Source organism: Babylonia areolata, chromosome 27, assembly GCF_041734735.1.
Source record: "Babylonia areolata isolate BAREFJ2019XMU chromosome 27, ASM4173473v1, whole genome shotgun sequence".
NCBI lineage: Eukaryota > Metazoa > Mollusca > Gastropoda > Neogastropoda > Buccinidae > Babylonia > Babylonia areolata.
The window spans coordinates 15,946,540-15,965,271 of record NC_134902.1 but is presented as its reverse complement, the minus strand read 5'-3'; the positions used below and the strand labels follow the sequence as shown (position 1 = coordinate 15,965,271).

At 39.4% G+C, this 18,732-nt stretch overlaps 1 protein-coding gene across 1 annotated transcript; it reads left to right on the top strand.

Moving 5' to 3' along the window:
• The first annotated feature begins 92 nt into the window (after positions 1-92).
• LOC143301610 (MOB kinase activator 3B-like) lies at positions 93-14,512 on the top strand. The gene is made up of 7 exons (XM_076616006.1): positions 93-148; positions 2,219-2,369; positions 2,932-3,025; positions 3,928-4,061; positions 5,088-5,203; positions 6,261-6,347; positions 7,106-14,512. The coding sequence occupies exons 1-7, from the start codon at positions 101-103 to the stop codon at positions 7,133-7,135; spliced, it is 660 nt and encodes a 219-aa protein (XP_076472121.1). The 5' UTR covers positions 93-100; the 3' UTR covers positions 7,136-14,512.
• The last annotated feature ends 4,220 nt before the right edge of the window (positions 14,513-18,732 follow it).

Sequence of the window (18,732 nt, the reverse complement as noted above, 5' to 3'; positions counted from 1 at the left end):
ATTCTAATCATTACTGATATATTGCAAAACTAGGACCACGAGTATGGTATTTAGTTATACGAAACTATATTTTAACGGCTTATTCTGTTAAACGTGCAAGATGGCGGCAGCAAGATCGGCCTTCAAGAATTTCTTTGACAGAGACAGGGTTCGTATCCATGGTGTAAAGTAATCAATTTGTGTAAACAGAATATGAGTTAGACCTTGTTTTAGAAGTATTCACAAATTCTGTGTCATTTGTGTCTGAACTGCGTTAGAGCGACAACATACATTCACGGAAACTAGAGGTTTCCGTAAGTTACTTGCTTCCTTCCTGGTCCAATGGTCTTCCTAAAGGGCAGTCAACTTCAACTTCAGTTGAAGATTTTGCTGCGCTTTGGGGAACAATAAATAGGTCTAAAACCAGAAGCATAAGTCTACAGAACAGGGCGGAGAAAACAAAAACATCATGGAATATAACATTGATTTGAAAGGGGCATGTGATATGTCATGAACATGAACAGACAGAATGAGGAAAGAAATGGGTTGGGTTTCACCTGTGGGAAGATGCCCATCCTTACCAAGAATGGTGTAAGGATGGGCCCACCTTAGATTAAAGTGGCTTATGTGCCATAAGCCCAAAGCAGGAGGGAAGGCAGTGGCTGACTTTAACAAAAACCTGAGGAAAAATTATTGTCCAGATTTCCTAGTTTCCTGTCTGAAGTTCTTCTGACTCTGTCTGATGCCTTGTCAATGAACTCTGTAGGCTGGGACTTGCATGGTGGCTTCTTCTAATGCCATGTTGTTCTGGGCACAGGCTCGGGTTGTCTTCTGCTTATTCCAGATGATATTTTTAATGATCATTGTAACAGTAAATGAGTAAATAAACTAATACAAATAATATTGGTAGTACATATGTTTAGTATTTTTAAACCTGTCACACAGTGATAATCAAAGGGCTTTACTATAGTTTTATGATTACACATCAGTCAGACATAAAGCAGTACACACATGGATGCACATTTAGATTTACTCACCCATGCACATAGTGACATACATACATAGTAATACAAAATTTTATGGATAGACACAAACCTACATACAAGATACAGAACTTTAGAAGAAACAGATGTGGATTTTTAAAATGATTTAATCCAGCTGCTTACAAAGAAAGGTTGGTGAGGCCTGTATTGGTTGACAAATGCTTCCTTCCAGTTTGTCAAAACCACACCTGTGTTCAGGGATGTAGGACCATCAGTGTCATAGCAGGAGTTACCATCTCAGTGGGGTCCACCTTCAGGATATGGGAGCTCTGTCAGGGGATCCCATCAGGGGCCCCTTCTCTCTCTGAGTCTCTCTCTCTCTCTCTCTTTAACTTTCTTTCTGCAGGTATATTTGTTTTCACTATCAAAGTACATTTTTTTTCTACAGAATTTTGCCAGGGACAACCCTATTGTTGCAATGGGTTCTGTAATGTGCACTAAGTGCATGCTGCAAATTGGACCATCAGTTTATCATGTCATCCAAAAGACTGGGTGGTTGTAGAATTTGCAGTGATTTCTTTTTACTCCTTTAGTCAAAGTGCCCTTGCATGATTGGATGCTGCTGTTAAAAGGAGGTATTGGAAAACCTTCAACTAATACCTGTCCTTGGATAGTATGAATGAAGAAGTGTGTGTGTGTGTGTGTGTGTGTGTGTGTGTGTGTAGTCCAACTTGATCTAAGTTCTTTATCTTGTGATAATTTTCATTTCGTGGGGTTTTCTGCTAGCCCCTAGTCCTTGGTGCATGGTAAGAAGATTATCTATAGTTTTTCTATATTTTTGGTGGTGTGAGACTAGCATTTCAAATTTGTGTAATTCAGGACTTATTGTTTGCTAATTTTATAGGTAATGTGGCCGGTGCAAAAATATTTTCATTTAATTTCCAGGTGGACCATAACAACACACCCACCACCAGTGTCATTTCAGAGCCCAATCCCATGAAATTGTATAACACAATATGAATATGTGGTACTATATTATAAACAGTGTATGGTGCAATTTTCATTCTATATTGTACCCATGATTAAAGTTTTGTGAGAGAAGAAAAAGCAAATTACTTTTGGGGGTTCATTTTGAAATCTTACTTCTACAGTTTATTATTTTTCATCCATATTTATGACTTTCATTTTCCTAATTGAGTTTGCTGTGTGAGTAAATATATATATATATATATATATTTTTTTTTTTCCCTCACCAGACGTTTCGTCCAAAGAAAGGGTTTGAGAGAGGCACACTGAAATTCAGTCTTCACAAGCAGGCAAATGCTTCACTGAACTCTGGCATCGACTTGAAGGAAGTTGTCAAACTGCCTCCTGGGGAGGATGTCAATGACTGGATTGCTGTCCATGGTAAGATCTTTTTACTGGTTTTGTTAACTAAAAAACAAAGATAAAACAACATGCGCACACACAGACACATGCACATGCACATGCACATACACATACACAGACACAGACACACACACACACACACACACACACACACACACACACAGTAGTCATTTTGTAATGCCTTGAAACTAAGGTCTCCATTTTTTGTGTAAAATTTACAAAAGAGGACTACATTCATTTAGTATTAAATAAACAATTCATAGATAAATGATATTCTTTATCTCTTAACTGAATATCAATTGTTTTCTCTGCCCCCCTTTTCATCCTGAATTAAAAGAAGTATTTCCAGGAAACTGAAACATATATATGCTATATTTGCTAAAGATAGATTTTATTTCAGTAAATGTGGTGACACTCACACAGTACAATCCCAAGTTCTTGCATCCCAGGCACACCAGTTTAGGCATTCATTTGTATCAGAACACTGATATATATATTTATTTATTTATTGGGATAAAAACACTGCACCAAGAAACAGACATGGTGACGGTGGACTAAAAATGGACACGATTTGTTCCAGTGGTCGACTTTTTCAACCGCATCAACCTCCTGTACGGCACAGTGTGTGAGAACTGCACAGAGCAGTCATGTCCTACGATGAGCGGAGGGCCCAGGTAAAGTCAGTGGGTTTCATCTAGAAGGTGGTGTGAGTAGACAGGTGCTGAACAGTTATGTTGATGGTTAGATGTTTGCAAGGGAGACACACTTCATAACGTTAACGTTTTAGGCAACAAAACCTGAAATCTTCACTGGACAGAAACACATATATAAACAAAAATCAGACTCAGTGGAAATTCATATGTACATGTCTACAAGAGTTATGATTGTTATGAACTAATAGTTTGTTTTTATTTTCTTCTATAGATATAATCTGATAAACTACATGCTATTTCCAACTGTATTTCCTTTTTCTTTTTGGATGTCACTGTGGGGCGGTGGAAATAGGCTTTTTGGTGCACAAAATTTATTTTCTTCGCTTTAAAATGATCTGCTATAAAACTAATTTGGTAATAGCCCAGATTTAGCATCCACATTAATTTTTGGGAACAAAAACCGTTTCCTTTCTGTCTTTATCTCTTACAGTTTTTGTTACTAGAATGAGGGGGAAAAAAAATCCCTTGACTCCTCAAATTTCCCTGGCAAGAGGAGAAATGTTTTACAAAATTCTATGGCACAGAATGTGTTTAGTAAGACAAAGACACACAACTTCAACCAAGCATCTGCATCTTAGCGCCTCCCAGCTTGTGGTGCGCCTTTGTCTTGACTGAAAACAACAACTTTGGTTGCAATTTTTTTCCCCTATAAGATCTCTCTCTTATTTGCTTTGTATAGATTTCCAATGTTTGTGTTAGACCTATCTTCGTGTCATCCCACCCTTTTAAGATAAGAAGAACAAAAAATCCATGCTCCCCACCCTTCGGGATGGGGTGGCATCTGGGGGGCATGGGGCGTGGAGGGGGTTGGGGGGGGGGAGGCAGATATCATCATGGCTCTAAAACTCCAGACCTGATTGCAGGTACGAGTACCACTGGTGTGATGGGGTGAACTACAAGAAGCCCACAGCTTTGCCCGCCCCTCACTACATCACTCTTCTCATGGAGTGGGTGGAGTCTCAGATCAACGATGAAAGTATTTTCCCGGTTCAGATGGGTGCGTATCATATGCGTGGACGTGGTAGTTGTATTGTGAAGGAGGGTGAATATATCAGGGTGGTAAGAGTGGGACGGAGGGTTTCTGGGTTGACTTAGTGTTTTGATATTGTTCAGTGTGGTTTATGCATTTTGTGTGTGTGTGTGCACGTGTGTATGTGTGAGAGTGGTTTTTTTGTTGTTGTTGTTGTTGTTATTTTATTTGTTGACAATCCTGCATGACCACGGTCATATTGGGAGTGCTCTGGTTTTCTTTTTTGACAATTCATATATCGATTGATTTTTATAAGCCTTGTCGTGTGCATGTTTGAGAAAATTGTTTAGAAATAATGACTAGGGATGTCTGTTCCAGTTCGAAAGTATCGCTCAGATCAAGTTGATATTTTTCTTTGTTCTAAGATTTTGTTCAGGCTTTTAAAACTTTTTTTTTTCCGTCAGATTCTTGTGAGTGAATAAACTACTTCCAGTGAACTAAATTATACAAAGAAAACTTAGAAAAAAAAACCCCTAAACGACCAGCTTTTCATTGCTGAGAAAGTAATGTTGACTGCACTGTAGTACAAAATATGTGCAGAATAACATAATGATTGGATTTAGAGTGATGTAAATGAAAGGTTCCCATCACAGTTCTTCACACCAAAGTGAACCATACCATGTTGAATCCCACCATTACTGCTTTATGAGATTCTTTTGACTAAAGTCTCGAGTCGGATGAAGAAAGGAGGATTTTAAAAGAGGTAAATATGAAGTTTTGTATTATATATGATGGAGGTAATGTATCAGTTTCAGACTGAAACAGTCTCAGTCTCATTCCTGATTAGGCACTGCTGCAGAGCTTGTGGATTCTCTGGTGTATTTGTGGAGTATCAGTTGCAAAGTATTAATTGTATTTTGTTGTATTACTCTTGTCACAACAGATTTCTCTGTTATTTGGACTGCTCTCACCTGGGAGAGAGGGTGTTTTTTTGTTTTTTTGTGTTAAAAAAAAAAGAAAAGAAATCATTATTATATACTTGTTATCTTTCAGGCTGTCCATTTCCCAAGAACTACCATTCAGTGGTGAAGAAAATTCTGAAGCGACTCTTCCGCGTCTTTGTGCATGTCTATATTCACCACTTCGACAAGCTGGTTGCCATGGGAGCCGTGAGTAAATCTTTGCTGAACTGTCTTGAGGACTGCCCACACTGCCTGCACACCCAAAGGGATTTATATAGAAATTCTGGTTAAAATAAAATGTGTTAAATGTGAAAAGGTTTTGCCAGAGTTTAAATTGTGAGAAGTTCGTTTTACAAATTTAAAAGAAACAGTCTTGAAAGGAGACACTTGCTGTATTCAGGTCCACAGTTGTTCAAGGACAACCCAGAAATCCAATGTTTTTTTTATTTTTCCTTTTTTGTTGTGAAATGACAAAGCATTCCTAAACAGTACCATGAAACGTCTGCCTGGCTTTAGGTGTATGACAATAAGCAAAGTGCTTTGGTGAGAATATGACAGTGTGAATTAAATTTTGATTTGAGTCTGCTGTTGTAAATTCAGTGCATGAATACAGTCACTACTGTTTATCTAGATTGAAGTCACCAGATAGGACAGGGGGAGGGGACATAGAAAGCAGTCGTGTGTCGAAGTGTCTGATGAAGGAGTCTGAAACATTTAATATAGAAAGCAGTTGTGTGTCAAAGTGTCTGATGAAGGAGTCTGAAACATTTGTGATCACACTCGAAAGGCTTGCTTTTGGTGTGGGTGTGTGTGTGTGTGTGTGTGTGTGTGTGTGTTTGGCACAGCCTGTAGCATGAGAAAGGAAGACCACTTAAGCTGGTGGACAATATTGTGGTAGACTTCTACAATTTCCTTTTTGTGTATTTCTTTCATTTTTCTCAGCATTTAGAAACATACATTCACATTACACATTAACACTGTTAATTGTGTAAAAAATAAACCATTTCATAGTAACTGTTTTATATGACATAGAGGAGACTTTGGTTTTATTTCTCTATACCCTTCTATTTGTATGCCAAGGCAGCAGTGGTTTGAAATATTGTGTTTTGTCTTGTGTATAAAAAGTAACAGCACTTATTTCTTATTTAACACTTTTTCTTGTGATTGTTGTTGTGTGCTATTGATGCTTTGGAAATGATGGCATGAAATGTTGTGGTAAACTAGAGAGATGTTGAAGTGATGGAGAAAGACTGGGCTGTTGCAGGAGGCTCACATCAACACGTGCTACAAACATTTTTACTACTTCGTCACAGAGTACAACCTGATTGACAAGAAGGAACTAGAACCCCTGGTAAAATGCTTAGCTTTTTCCCCCCTTTGTTCTGTTTCTTTGAATAGTTTTATTTCTTTATTCATTTGTTCTCAAACAGGAAGATAGCTTGTCAGAGCAGAAGTTTTGGTTGGATAATTGCGAGTGTTGGTTTTTGTGAGACTAGAATAACTGTGCTTGTGTGGTTTGGTGTTTAGTAAGCTCTCTGCTTTGTGGATCAGGATCTTTAAGTTTCGTCAGAGTTTTGGTACATTCTGTCAGGACATTTCTTTTTGTTCAGTTATAAAAGTTGTATGATTTGTTCGGAGGCATACTTAATTATTATTAGTGAACCATCAGATAATGAAGATATCAACCAGTCTTGTGTTTTTCTTGCTGTAAAGTTTCCTGGCTGAGGTAAAAATGAAATACTATCTGTTGATTTTACCCTGGCCTGGTGAATGTGAATAAGAAAAAGAAATACTGAAAGTGTACTGAGATGCAATGAATTTGAAGAGAGAGGGAAAATAGGGAAGTAATTTGATATCCATTCAGAGTGATTTGAGGGTTGGGGTGCACTAACTTCTAACATTTCAAATTCATTATCATTCCTGTCATTACTACTTGATTGAAATTACTGATTGGTTATTGTTTGATGATTATTGATTGGTGGTTGTTTAGTGATTGATGGATTTCATTGATATATCCATCCTCATGTATTATTGGATTGATGTGTTTATACATCCATCCTCAGTTATTGATGGATTGATGTGTTGATGTATCCACCTGTTTCATTCCAGCGGGAGATGACAGAGAGGATCTGCCACTAGACCATCCCACACTGAAGACCACCGGCACATCGTCACCCAGCGTAGCAAAACAACGGTCTGGAGCGCTGTGAAAAGAAAGAACAAAACTACACAGGCGCCTTGCTAGTTCCATCCGCAGAAATTCGTATTCCAAGTGTGTGTGTTTTTTTTTGTGTGTTTTTTTTTCTTCCCTGTATCATGCAGACTGTTTCCCTGGAGGGCTGCTGTGTCTGAGATGGCTCCGCAGGTCAGACTTCAAAAGTTTGAGCTGTGTGATGTGTGTGTGTGTGTCTCTCTCCCTCGGATGAAGGATGATGATGGTTTGGTCACAAGCATATATACACTCTGTCTCTGTGCCATTAGTCTCCTTGTGTGCAGGTGCCAGTGTGCCCTCCATATCTCTTTCCCTCCTTACCTATTTCAATTCCAGGAACCCCTCTCCACCCACCCTCCCCTGCTGTGTATGTACATGGGTGTGTTTCTCCATCCTTTAACATTGGCAATTCTTGTGCTAAAGCCTTGCCATTTCTGTATACTTCTGTATACAAAGTCCACAGTTGGTTGGGAGGAGAGGGAGGTGGTTTTTTTTTTTTTTTTTTTTTTTTATCTCATGGATACAAAGAAACCATTGTTTTCAGTGCTCTTCCTTGCCATTTACAGTGAACACACCTACATGTACTCAAAGGTTATATTGTTTTTCCAGCATGCAAGCAGACCATACAAGCTTTTTAAAATTGTATTTTTAAAACTCAGACCTATGTAAAATTGTGTACTTTGAAGCTACGGCACATACAAATTCCTTGGCATCATGATCAGAACTGTTAGTTTTGATCCTGGCACCTTTGATCCTCCCATGTAAATCTGTCCTTGTAAGCCCATCTTCTCTTTCTCCCTTATTCTCTGTCTCTCTCCCTCTCTCTTTCTCTCATTTAAAATAAAGAAAAAACAAAACAAAATGAAAGGAGAAATGTGCACACACTGCAGCAAACATTTATGTCTCCTAAAGACAAGAGGGCTTTATTGTACAGTGCCACAATGCATAGTCTCTTCCCAGTTGATGATATTAGTCATGACTTACCCACACATTCACTCCCTTCTCAGCTATTTACGAAAATGTAACCTGTATTTGCTCCAGCACTATTTCAGTATCTGTTATTGCTTGGCTGTCCAGTCCTCACAATTTAGTTTAAGAACAGGGGCGGTAGATTTGAGAACCAAGATGGACAGTGATAATCATGGTGATTGAATTGATATGACTGCCGGCAATCTGTAACATCATATGCTGAGGTCACATTCCATTCTGCGATGGGGAACTTGTAGTAGTAATTCCTTGTATTTGTAATATGACTGTTGCCTCCTCCACCCCACGCTCCACTTTACCACCACCAGCTTCCCATTTCGTCTCCCTCAGCCTTCCCTCATCTTTCTACTCCCCCCCCACACCCCACCTCCTCCCTTCCGTGTGTGTGCGAGCCGAGTAAATGCGTAGTATTTTCTTCTTCTCCTTGGCGTTCACAGCTACACCATCAGTCCAGCTCAGGTGAAGAATGTTTTCTCCAGCTCTTTGTGGCTGCCCATAATGTTACAGTTTAGATGTGTAGTCTCTAAATCGCCTTGAAGACAACAGACAATAAACCATCGAGAAGAGGAAGAATCCCCCTTCCATTCACATCCTTGCTCTGCCTAGGCCCTCACTGTGAAGGCTTGTCTAAATGACGGTTCATCTATTGTCGTGATTGATGATGATAATGCTGACAGATTTGTTTGGTTTCTGTTGCATGTTCATGCTTTGCTGTGGAGCAGGGTGATCACAGCGCTGTTGTCCACAGGGCATTTTACAGGTTTTGGAGATGAGTGTGTGGGAATGGGTATGTTGATACTTTTTGTTATACATACTTTAATCTCTTGGGAGGGTGGTGACGGAGGGGTGAGTGGGATCAAAGACGTGGGTGGGGGATGGAGGGGGTGAAATCTCTGTGTCCAATAACCTTTCTCGCACTTGTTTGTGCAGTTTGCAGTTTGGGTGGATTTTTTTTTTAAATTACATTTATAAGAGAAATTATTATCATGAATTTTTTTGGTCTTCCCCCTTTCTTTCTGTTGGACAAGATGTTTGACAGGAGACAAGCTGAGAAGCGATTGGCAATCATTGATTTTCTTCACTGGAGTGCAGGATCCTCTTCCATGCCAGTGTGAGTGGCTGTCTAATTTGCAGTGTTTTGAGAATTACATCAGGTTGTTTTCACTGTATTTCTGGCCTTTCTGTTTCTTCGGCTTCAGTTATTTAGTAATTTGGGTTGGAAGAAAAAAAAAGAGCTCTTTTTGATCAGTGTGTGTGTGTGTGTGTGTGTGTGTGTGTGCCCCTTCATTCAATTACTTTCATTTTTTAAAGGTGGTGAACTAATTTTGAGATTAACAAGCTGCATCCAGGAACTTAGAAGACATTTTGTGTGTATGCAAATGTGCACGAGTGTGTGAGTGCGCGCGTTCACATGCGTTTCTGCATGTGTGTGAGTAAATGTGAATATTTTGAATGCTCTCATTTTGAAATTGGATTGCGTGCGCTATAGAATACTGCAGTGAGTCTCTGACATTTTTTTCTGCGCATGTTTCTACATTTGTTGTACAGTTTTGTTGGAATTAATTACTGGCTGGCAGACAGAATGCTTTGAAATGAGAGGGGGTGTGGGGGTACACAGAGAGAGAGAGACGTTTTGGTGATCATAGCCTTGTGTTTATTCATTGTACAAGGGGGAAGACATCACAATGATAGCTGAACATTTGCACACCCCCATGTGCACACATACACACACAAGCTTCTCAGTCCAGTTGGACATTTTGTTAAGTTTACAATTAACTTTCTTCTAGGTTCTTGTTTCATTGTACATGGATCTTTTTGTGTGTGTGTGTGTTGTCTAAAATCACAATCTCTGGAGAGACTGAAGAACACATACACACTCTCTCACTCACTTATATATAATAGAGATATACTCACAGGTAGATACATGCTCTCACAAAAAGAAATACACCCCCATCCCTCTCTCTTTCTCTCGCACACACTTGTATACAGTACAATGCTTTTTTTTTGCTTAAACCCAGCATAATGATGATGATTATAATAGGTGGACTTTCCAAAACAGGAAACAGAACTGATTCTATTCGTGTAGACCTGTATATATATTTTTTTTGGCAGTGTATTGAATTGTATACTTATATATATATGAAAATATATTGTTGGCAAAGTCTCATTATTTCATGAACAGTGTGTGGAGCCTGACACGGTTTACTATATTTTGTTTATTCATATGTTGTGGTTTATTATGTGTAGGAGACTGCCTTTTCAAACAAAATGATTGTCTGGTTTGGAAGTGTATTATTAGTAATATTACTGTCCGTTTCCATGCAGACACATACGCATGTGCTTATACATGCACATGACATGTGCACACTTTGACATGCACGCAAACACACGAAGCATTGCTTGCATGCACAGCATACACCCATGCATGCATGCACACATATTGACAGAAGCACGTGTGCATGTGTTTGTGTTCTGATGTGTCTGTATTTTTCATACTACATATATATATAGTTCTGTGTCTTTGTCTGTCTGCATGTTCTGTTCCCTGCCTTTGTCAGTCTCTAGGGTTTTTTTTTGTTTTTTGTTTTTTCCCTTTTCCCATAAAAAGAAAATGCAACAAAAAACCAGCAAACAAACAACAACAAACAGTCCCCCCCTGTTCCCCCCAAAAAACAAACAAACCCCAAAACGACAAAAAACAAACAAACAAACACCCAAAACAAACATAACCAAACAAACAAAAAAGGCAAACCAAGCCTTTATGATGTGTATATGTCTCTGTATTGAGAAATATAACCTGTGCAAGGGATGAAAAAACAACAACCTTTCTTCTCTCTCTCTGCCCACAACTATTTCAGCTGTCTCCAGTAACAGACACGTATGATGTAATATTGTGCAATTTGATTTCAAAACTTTTTTTTTTTTTTTTTCGAGGATTTATTGATATTTGATTATACACAGAAGAAAATGATTTTGGTTTGTTTGTGATACGTAAAAGATATTATTTGAATTGATGTTTTTTTCTTTCTTTATGAACACTTTGATTTTTATGATTTTCTGTGAATCAGTGATTGACACTCTTTTTGAATTTTATTTTCCTCCTCAGATTTGTAACCTCTTCCCCTCACTTCCACTTTATTTTGTAATTATTTATAATTTTGATTTTCTGCAGTTTTATTTTCCTGTTTGATAGTTGATTTTTTTTTATTTTAAATTTTATTTGTTTGGTTGGTTTTTGTTGTTATATTAATTTTGTTTTTGGTCCAAACATGTACATTATGTACCTAGTCACCTCTTGTTGGCATATTATATCCTCAGTAATTTGTATATTTTGTGATGTTGAAATCAGAGAGATGTTCTTATTCTTGAGACTTAATATAATAATACAATTTTTATTCCCCTCCCTCCCACCCCCCTCACCCCTACCTCTCCCACCACTCTCCTCCCTATCCCTACCCTTCCCTACTGTTGAAGAAACAGATTTGTGATATTGATATATTTCGATCTGGTTTCATTAACGAAATCTACAGTTCTTTTTTTCCCCTCAGTTTCTTTAGATCTTTTATTATTTACTGTTGTTTTTTTTTTTTTTTTAGGGGTGGTGGTGGAAAAAGAACAATGAGTTTATCTGATGACCCAGGTATTCACTGTATGGTAAAAATGATGTAAAATAGGAACTAATCAAAAGAGTGGAGTTCTGGTGCTTGAGAAATTTTTGTATGAAGTTTTCTGCGGGAAATTTATTTTGCTGCAGTTTTGATTTGCCTTCGGTATGGTTTTGTGGTAAAGGGCCATTGCTTTGCTTTGTTTTATTTTCTTTGTTGTTTTTATAGTTTGTTGGTTTCAGGCACCGGTCTCTTAAAAAAAGAAACAAAGTGTCATTTGTCAAGCTGTTTAATAGTACTCGTATGTTTACATACACTCTCTGTCCCTCTCTCTGACTTCGTCTGTCTATCTCTCTTCCTCTCTCTGTCTCTCTCATTCCTAACCTCTCTCTTACTCTCTCTGTCTGTCTATCTCTCTCCCTCTCTGTCACACATAATTGTGCACACACACAATGTTCTTTTCAAACAGCATTAGCTCACTGTGTGAATTTTGCTTTGGTCTGATTTATTTATGTTTTGTCTGGACACACTTGAAATGGAACCTATTCAGTTCTGGAGCATTTTAGATTTATCATGGAGCCTTTACAAATAATCTGATTTGTGCAGATATAGAATTCCCTCTAGCTGTTTTTGTTGTTGTTTCTTTTTCTGTCTCTGTTTCTCTTTTTCCCCCCATCTTTTAAATCTGAACATTTTTCATGTGTTACTTGATGATGCACATGCATTTTGCGCGTTTGTTTTAGGCACTTCAAGGTAATTCTGATTAGCATTGGCTGTGCTCAGATCTTATCCATCCTGTTTTGTTATTTTCATGGAAGGATAACTGTGTGTGTGTGTGTGTGTGTGTGTGTGTGTGTGTTATTGAGCAGAAATGTTAAACTGCGCAATGTTTCCAAAAGCTCTTGGCAGTTGCCAAACCAAGCCACAGTTGACTAACAAAAATTTCAACTGCATTTTTTATTTCAACTGACATGAGAAAAGTTACTGTTTAGTTTAAGGTGAAAAGAACCGAATGTAACAATGTACTGATTCTATGCTTTGAAGAGCATTAGGGGGTGAGGGGGAAGGAGGTGTCAGTGTGTGTGTGTATGTGTGTGTGTGTGTGTTTGTGTGTAGGTCTTTCTTTCTTTGCCGTCAATAACCAGCCCAGTGTTGTAATGTGTGTACTGATTTGTAAACCTGCTTCACACACACAAGTAACCCTGTGTATGATTTAAAAGTACCACTTTCAAGGTCAAAATGTAAGAGGTCTTGATTTTCGATTGGGGGTGTTTTTTTTGCTTTCCTGTGAATCAGTATGATTTAATTTACGCCTTTTTTAAAATTAATTTATTTATTTATTTTTATACTATTTCCTTTGTTTTGTTTTTTCCATGAGAATATGAAATTCAAATAACTCAACTGATTTCTTAATTTCAAATGTCACTATAGATGATCGTTTTTTTTTATTTGATTGGGAACAAGACAATGATTTTGTGGTTTGCTGCCTTTAGTAAAGATGATGATAAATTTGTTTTGCTGTTTTCAATACTTCAGGACATTATGTCTGTGTGTGAAAGAGCGGATGAAGAAATTTACATGTCTGTGGATGTGTGTGTGTTTGTGTGCAAATATGCATGTGTTTGTGTGTATGCATGCACATGTATATGAGTGTGTGTGTGTGTGTGTGTGTGTGTGTGTGTAATATACTACCCCTATCAAGAACGGTAGTATGTATGGTATTTGCTGCAACTGTGGATGAGAAACTGGTAGAGAATCTTGATGTTGTACTCATCGTGTGGACTTCATTTGCTTCAGAACAAAACATTTAATTGTTGGGTATAATTATAGGTTCAGTGTAGTGGAACTCCATATATTTAGTGGTGGCAAACATAATATTAGCATAGGATGTTGGGTAGAGCAGTGTCATCTATGTGTGATTATATATATATATATATATCTCTTTTGAGTTTCATTTGCTGTATGCCATGATTCATCTTCAGTTTGTTGCGTGTCATTTGAGTGGCGTGGATAACTAATGTGAGACCTGAGTGGCTGGATTCCTTAACAATGTTTGAGTTCTCTCTCGCTGCTTTGTCTGAAGTTATGAGATTGAGATTGTATTTGTTTACTAGTAGGTGTGAAACTGCCAGCAGATAAACATGTAAGTATAAGCACCCATTCAACATGAAAAAACAACAAAAAACCCCCACCTTTTTGTGGAAACACTAAGGAAGATTTGACTGGCATTGAGAAATAATCCTTGTTTAGAATATCATTTGATAAAAAAAAAAGGATAAACCAAGATTGGTTAAAGTAATGGGAACTAAATGATAAAAACATCAGCCAAAAAAGAAAAAAAAAAAAAAAAGAAAAAAAAAATCAGATGGTGGTAATATATGCACTGACGGCCAGGGACAACACCACAACAAATTAGAAGTGTGTGGTTTTTGCCTTCAAACACAGAACAACATTGTCCTCATGAGATGGCATACATTTGTGTGATACCAAACACACAGTCATAGTAACCACTGTTTTACATATGTCTGCCAGTTCTCTGTTCCCTTCCCTGGGTGTGTAGAGATCGGTGGTATAACACGAGTCGTGTTTCGTAGAACGTGGACCGGCCACATCATGTCATGATCTTTTAACTGGGTGATTTTAGTTTCATCTGTCCATTGATTGTCAAACCCTTTATGTATGTATATCTGAATAAAATATTTTACGACGAAAGTTGTAACTTGTGTTCTTTTTATATTGGGTTATGATTTTACTTTTCAAAAATTGTTTTATTAAAAAAATTTTTTTTAAAGAAATTGTGGTGAGATCACTGATAAAAATACAAACAAGACCATACATGTGTGTACCTCACACACAGCCACATACACAGACGCACACACTTAGACACACACACACACAAAATAACTTTGCTGCACAAAACGTACATGGATGTGCACACATATCTTTTCATGCATCCATCAACATATTGAAACAATTAGTTACACCAAATGCACTATATTGCGCTTGCTGTAATTAGTTGCAGACAAGTGATGTATGTGCAAATGAAAAAGACAGGGCTGCATGCAAGGGAGAAATACTGTGCCAAGCAGAATTAGTTCCCTCCACAAACACACACACATTAGCTTTGCTGCACAAAGCATATATGGATGTGCACACTTAAATATTTTCACACATCCATCAACACATATTGAAACAAATTACACCAATGCACTAAATTGCTCTTGCTCCAATTAGTTGCAGACTGAAGTGATGTATGTGCAAATGAAAATGAATGGCTTTCAAGGGAGAAAACTATATACTGTGCCAAGCGGAATTACTTCCCTTCACCAAACACACACACACACACACACTATATATATATATATACACATATACATTACATAATATATTATATATATATATATTATATATATATACTTTTTTCCCCCCAGTAAAACATCAATCCACAGAAATTCATTTATATAATCAGAGGCTTGTTAGAAGCACAGACATAATCTGACCAGATAGGATGCATAACAGGCACAACAGCCGAGTGGTTAAAGCGTTGGACTGTCAATCTGAGGGTCCCGGGTTCGAATCAATGTAACGGCACCTGGTGGATAAATGGTGGAGATTTTTCCGATCTCCCAGGTCAACATATGTGCAGACCTGCTTGTACCTGAACCCCTTTCATGTGTATAGACAAACAAGCTACGCAAGCAGAGGATCAAATAAGCACCTTAAAGATTATGTCAATGTTCGGTGGGTTGTGGAAACAAGAACATACTCGGCATGCACACCGCCGAAAGCGGAGTATGTCTGCCTACATGGCGGGGTAAAAACGGTCATACATGTAAAAGCCCACTCGCGTTCATACAAGTGAATGTGGGAGTTGCAGCCCACGAACGCAGAAGAAGAAAAAAACACACATCTCTATCTCTCTCTCTGGGTATCTTTATTTGTCTAATTATCTTTGAGTTTATTCCATTGATCACTCGACATGTGCAAATCTCTCACATATGCCTTTCAGACTCTCACTTTCCCTACTTTGCTTCTTTGTCTGTCTCTGTCTCTCTTCGTCCCTGTTGCTCTCTCTGCTGTCTCTTTGCTGCTCTGTCATCTCTCTTATTGTGCTGTATGTCTCTGTCTCTCTCTCAGGGGTCAAGGTCTTAACTCTCTCTCTCTCTTTCTGTCTGTCTTTGTTTTCCCTACTCCCTCCCTTCTCAACTAATTAAAAAAAGAAAGAAACAACAACAACAACAACAAAAATCTGACACAGTGGCTGTTAGGGCAGCTTAAAAAAAAATCACATGCAGCCACTTAGACTACTTGAGGATTAAACATGTTTGTGTAAATTTTGTACTTATGCCCAATGGGAAAGCCCCCCCCCCCCTTTTTTTTAAAGTTTTTGTTTTGTTAGTTCTTTAAATATTCTGATGAGAATGCTTTCAGTGGCATTTCCGTGTATCCTCCTCCCACCCACCCACCCAACTCCACTTCGTGTCAGACTGACCACGTGCACGCGTGCGTGCGTGCGTGCGTGACTTAGACAGACAAGTTAATACCCTGATGGTAAATGGGTGGAGAGAGTGGGTTTGAAGAATCAACGCCCCTGCAGTAAAAGCTGTTCAACAACAGTGTCCCCTATTGTCCCGGCGGTTTTTGTTCGTTGGCAATAGAGGACGCCCGTCTTTTTTTTTCTTCTTCTTGTTCCTTGCTAACTTAAGTGTATGCTTTACACGTAGCCAACAACACATTCGGTTTCCTTATTCACTTGAAGTTATTGCGCTCGTGTGTGTGTGTGTGTGTGTGTGTGTGTGTGACTTGCACATTGGATTTGTGAGCCCCACATGAACCATATATATTTCTAATTTGAAAAAATATGTATATATATATTTTGTAAGGTCTGTACATATGCACCTACGGGAAATGAACCGAAAGTGAGGTTTCCAAGCCAGGCTAACAGACACTACTGTTGTCCTTCTGGGTGGTGGGATTGTCAAAGTCTTGTGTGTGCAGTACTCTGTCTGAGCCTCATGGAAATGAAAAGAGCATTCGGATCCAAAGGGAAATTCTCCGAGTTGGCTTGTCCGCGAAGATTTTAGATCTAGATTTTTCCTTCACTGCTTTCAATTCGTTCTTTTTGCCTACGGTTCTTCGCCTAAAGAGTCCGCTTGTTTTTCCTTTCCTATTCAGCTGTCAATAAAAAAAAAGGGTGAAAAAAAAGAGAAGAAGAATGTATATAAACTTGGGCATTCGATTAAACGTACCTTTTGGTCGAAGGAGAACTCAGACCCCCGAAGTAATCAACCACCTGGGGGGGTGTACCATCTAGAGTACTGGACCAAAGTACAGACAAGAGTGGCGGTCCTTGGTTGCATAATGGGCGGTAACTAAGAACAAAGAAAATGGTTCCCTCTTATCATCCCTTGATGCTGACTATGTCCCTTTGTTCGCATTGCTCACGAATGCCTGCACACACACACACACACACACATATATATATATATATATACACACACGCGCACGTGCACACACACACACGCACGCTCAGTCGCACGCGCACTGACACACGCACACACACACACACACACACACACACACACCCCTCACACATTACGCCCAAACAATAGCACAATCCACAAACCTAAAAAAAAAAAAAAAAAAAAAAAAAGCATTATTCGTGACAAATACATGTCACCCAGCATTTATGAATTATGATGTTTAATTAAAGATAACCCTCCCCTCCCAAACCACCACGCATCCCGCCCTCTCCGGCGACCCCCCCCCCCCCCCCACACACACACCCATTGCACCTCCCCCCCCCTCCTCTACTCCCTTATCTGCCCCTCTGTCACCACACCCTTCCCCTCTTCACCCCCTTTCCTCAACCCCTCCTCCGCCCCCCCCCCTCCTCCCCCACACGCACTTCTTTCATCCCTCCTCCACATCCACCCCACCCCCCCTCCCCCTGCCACCCTCCCAACATCAACATTTCATCCAGTATTACGGTTCTGCGCGAGTGTCATCAAGTGTCAAGTTTTGAAAGACCTTAGTCGCATAGCCTGTGGCTTGTAAAGGTACAGTGCTTTCTGATGGCCCTTACGGTACAGAGGTACAGCGTCTAACTCAGTGAGCTGCTTATATCATTAATGGTGTTCGATATCTCTGCGGGAAAAGTCAGTTGGGCAATAACTGTCGCTGGGAGCAGGGGTAAAAGATGCCAAGCCTTAGCTGGGAGGCAGGGTCTGATGACACGTGGACTGCAGGTCAACGTCTGTCGTGTGTCTGTGGTTGGAGGGGGGGTGGGGGGGTGGGGGGGGGGGGGGGGGTCGAGTGTGGTGTCAGATGGGTCATTGGTCCTCAGTCTCACTCTCTATCTGTCTCCCAGGGTGGTGGTGGTTCAGTATTGTCGCCGTGGGGGCAAAATGGGTGTTTCGAGACTTGGTTGGTTGAAAGTTTGGATGGAAAACACTGACACATGCACGCACGCACACGCACGAAGCGTACGCATAGGCACACGCGCACAGACATAGACACACAGAAACAGAGACAGAGACACACACACACACACACAGAGGGGCGAACGCACACACAGGCACATACACACACGCACTGACGCATGCACAAGTTCGCACATTGACACACACGCAAACACACACGCTTATCTTATTGCGCTCTCTCTCTCTCTCTCTCTCTCTCTCTCTCTCTCTGTCTGTTTGTCTGTGCTATACACTGATTTCCAAGATCAATAATGGTTATCCCATGATTGGTTAGAAATACTTAGATAAATAGATAACTCGTTACCCAATTATACTATGACCCACGTCACAGTTGAAATGAATGCACACTCCACGTAGCCTGTCATGTGTTGCACACAGACACACAGAGCTGGCAATTCGTTATCCACTTTACTTGTACCGATTCTTTTCCCGTGTGGCTTTTTCTCATCC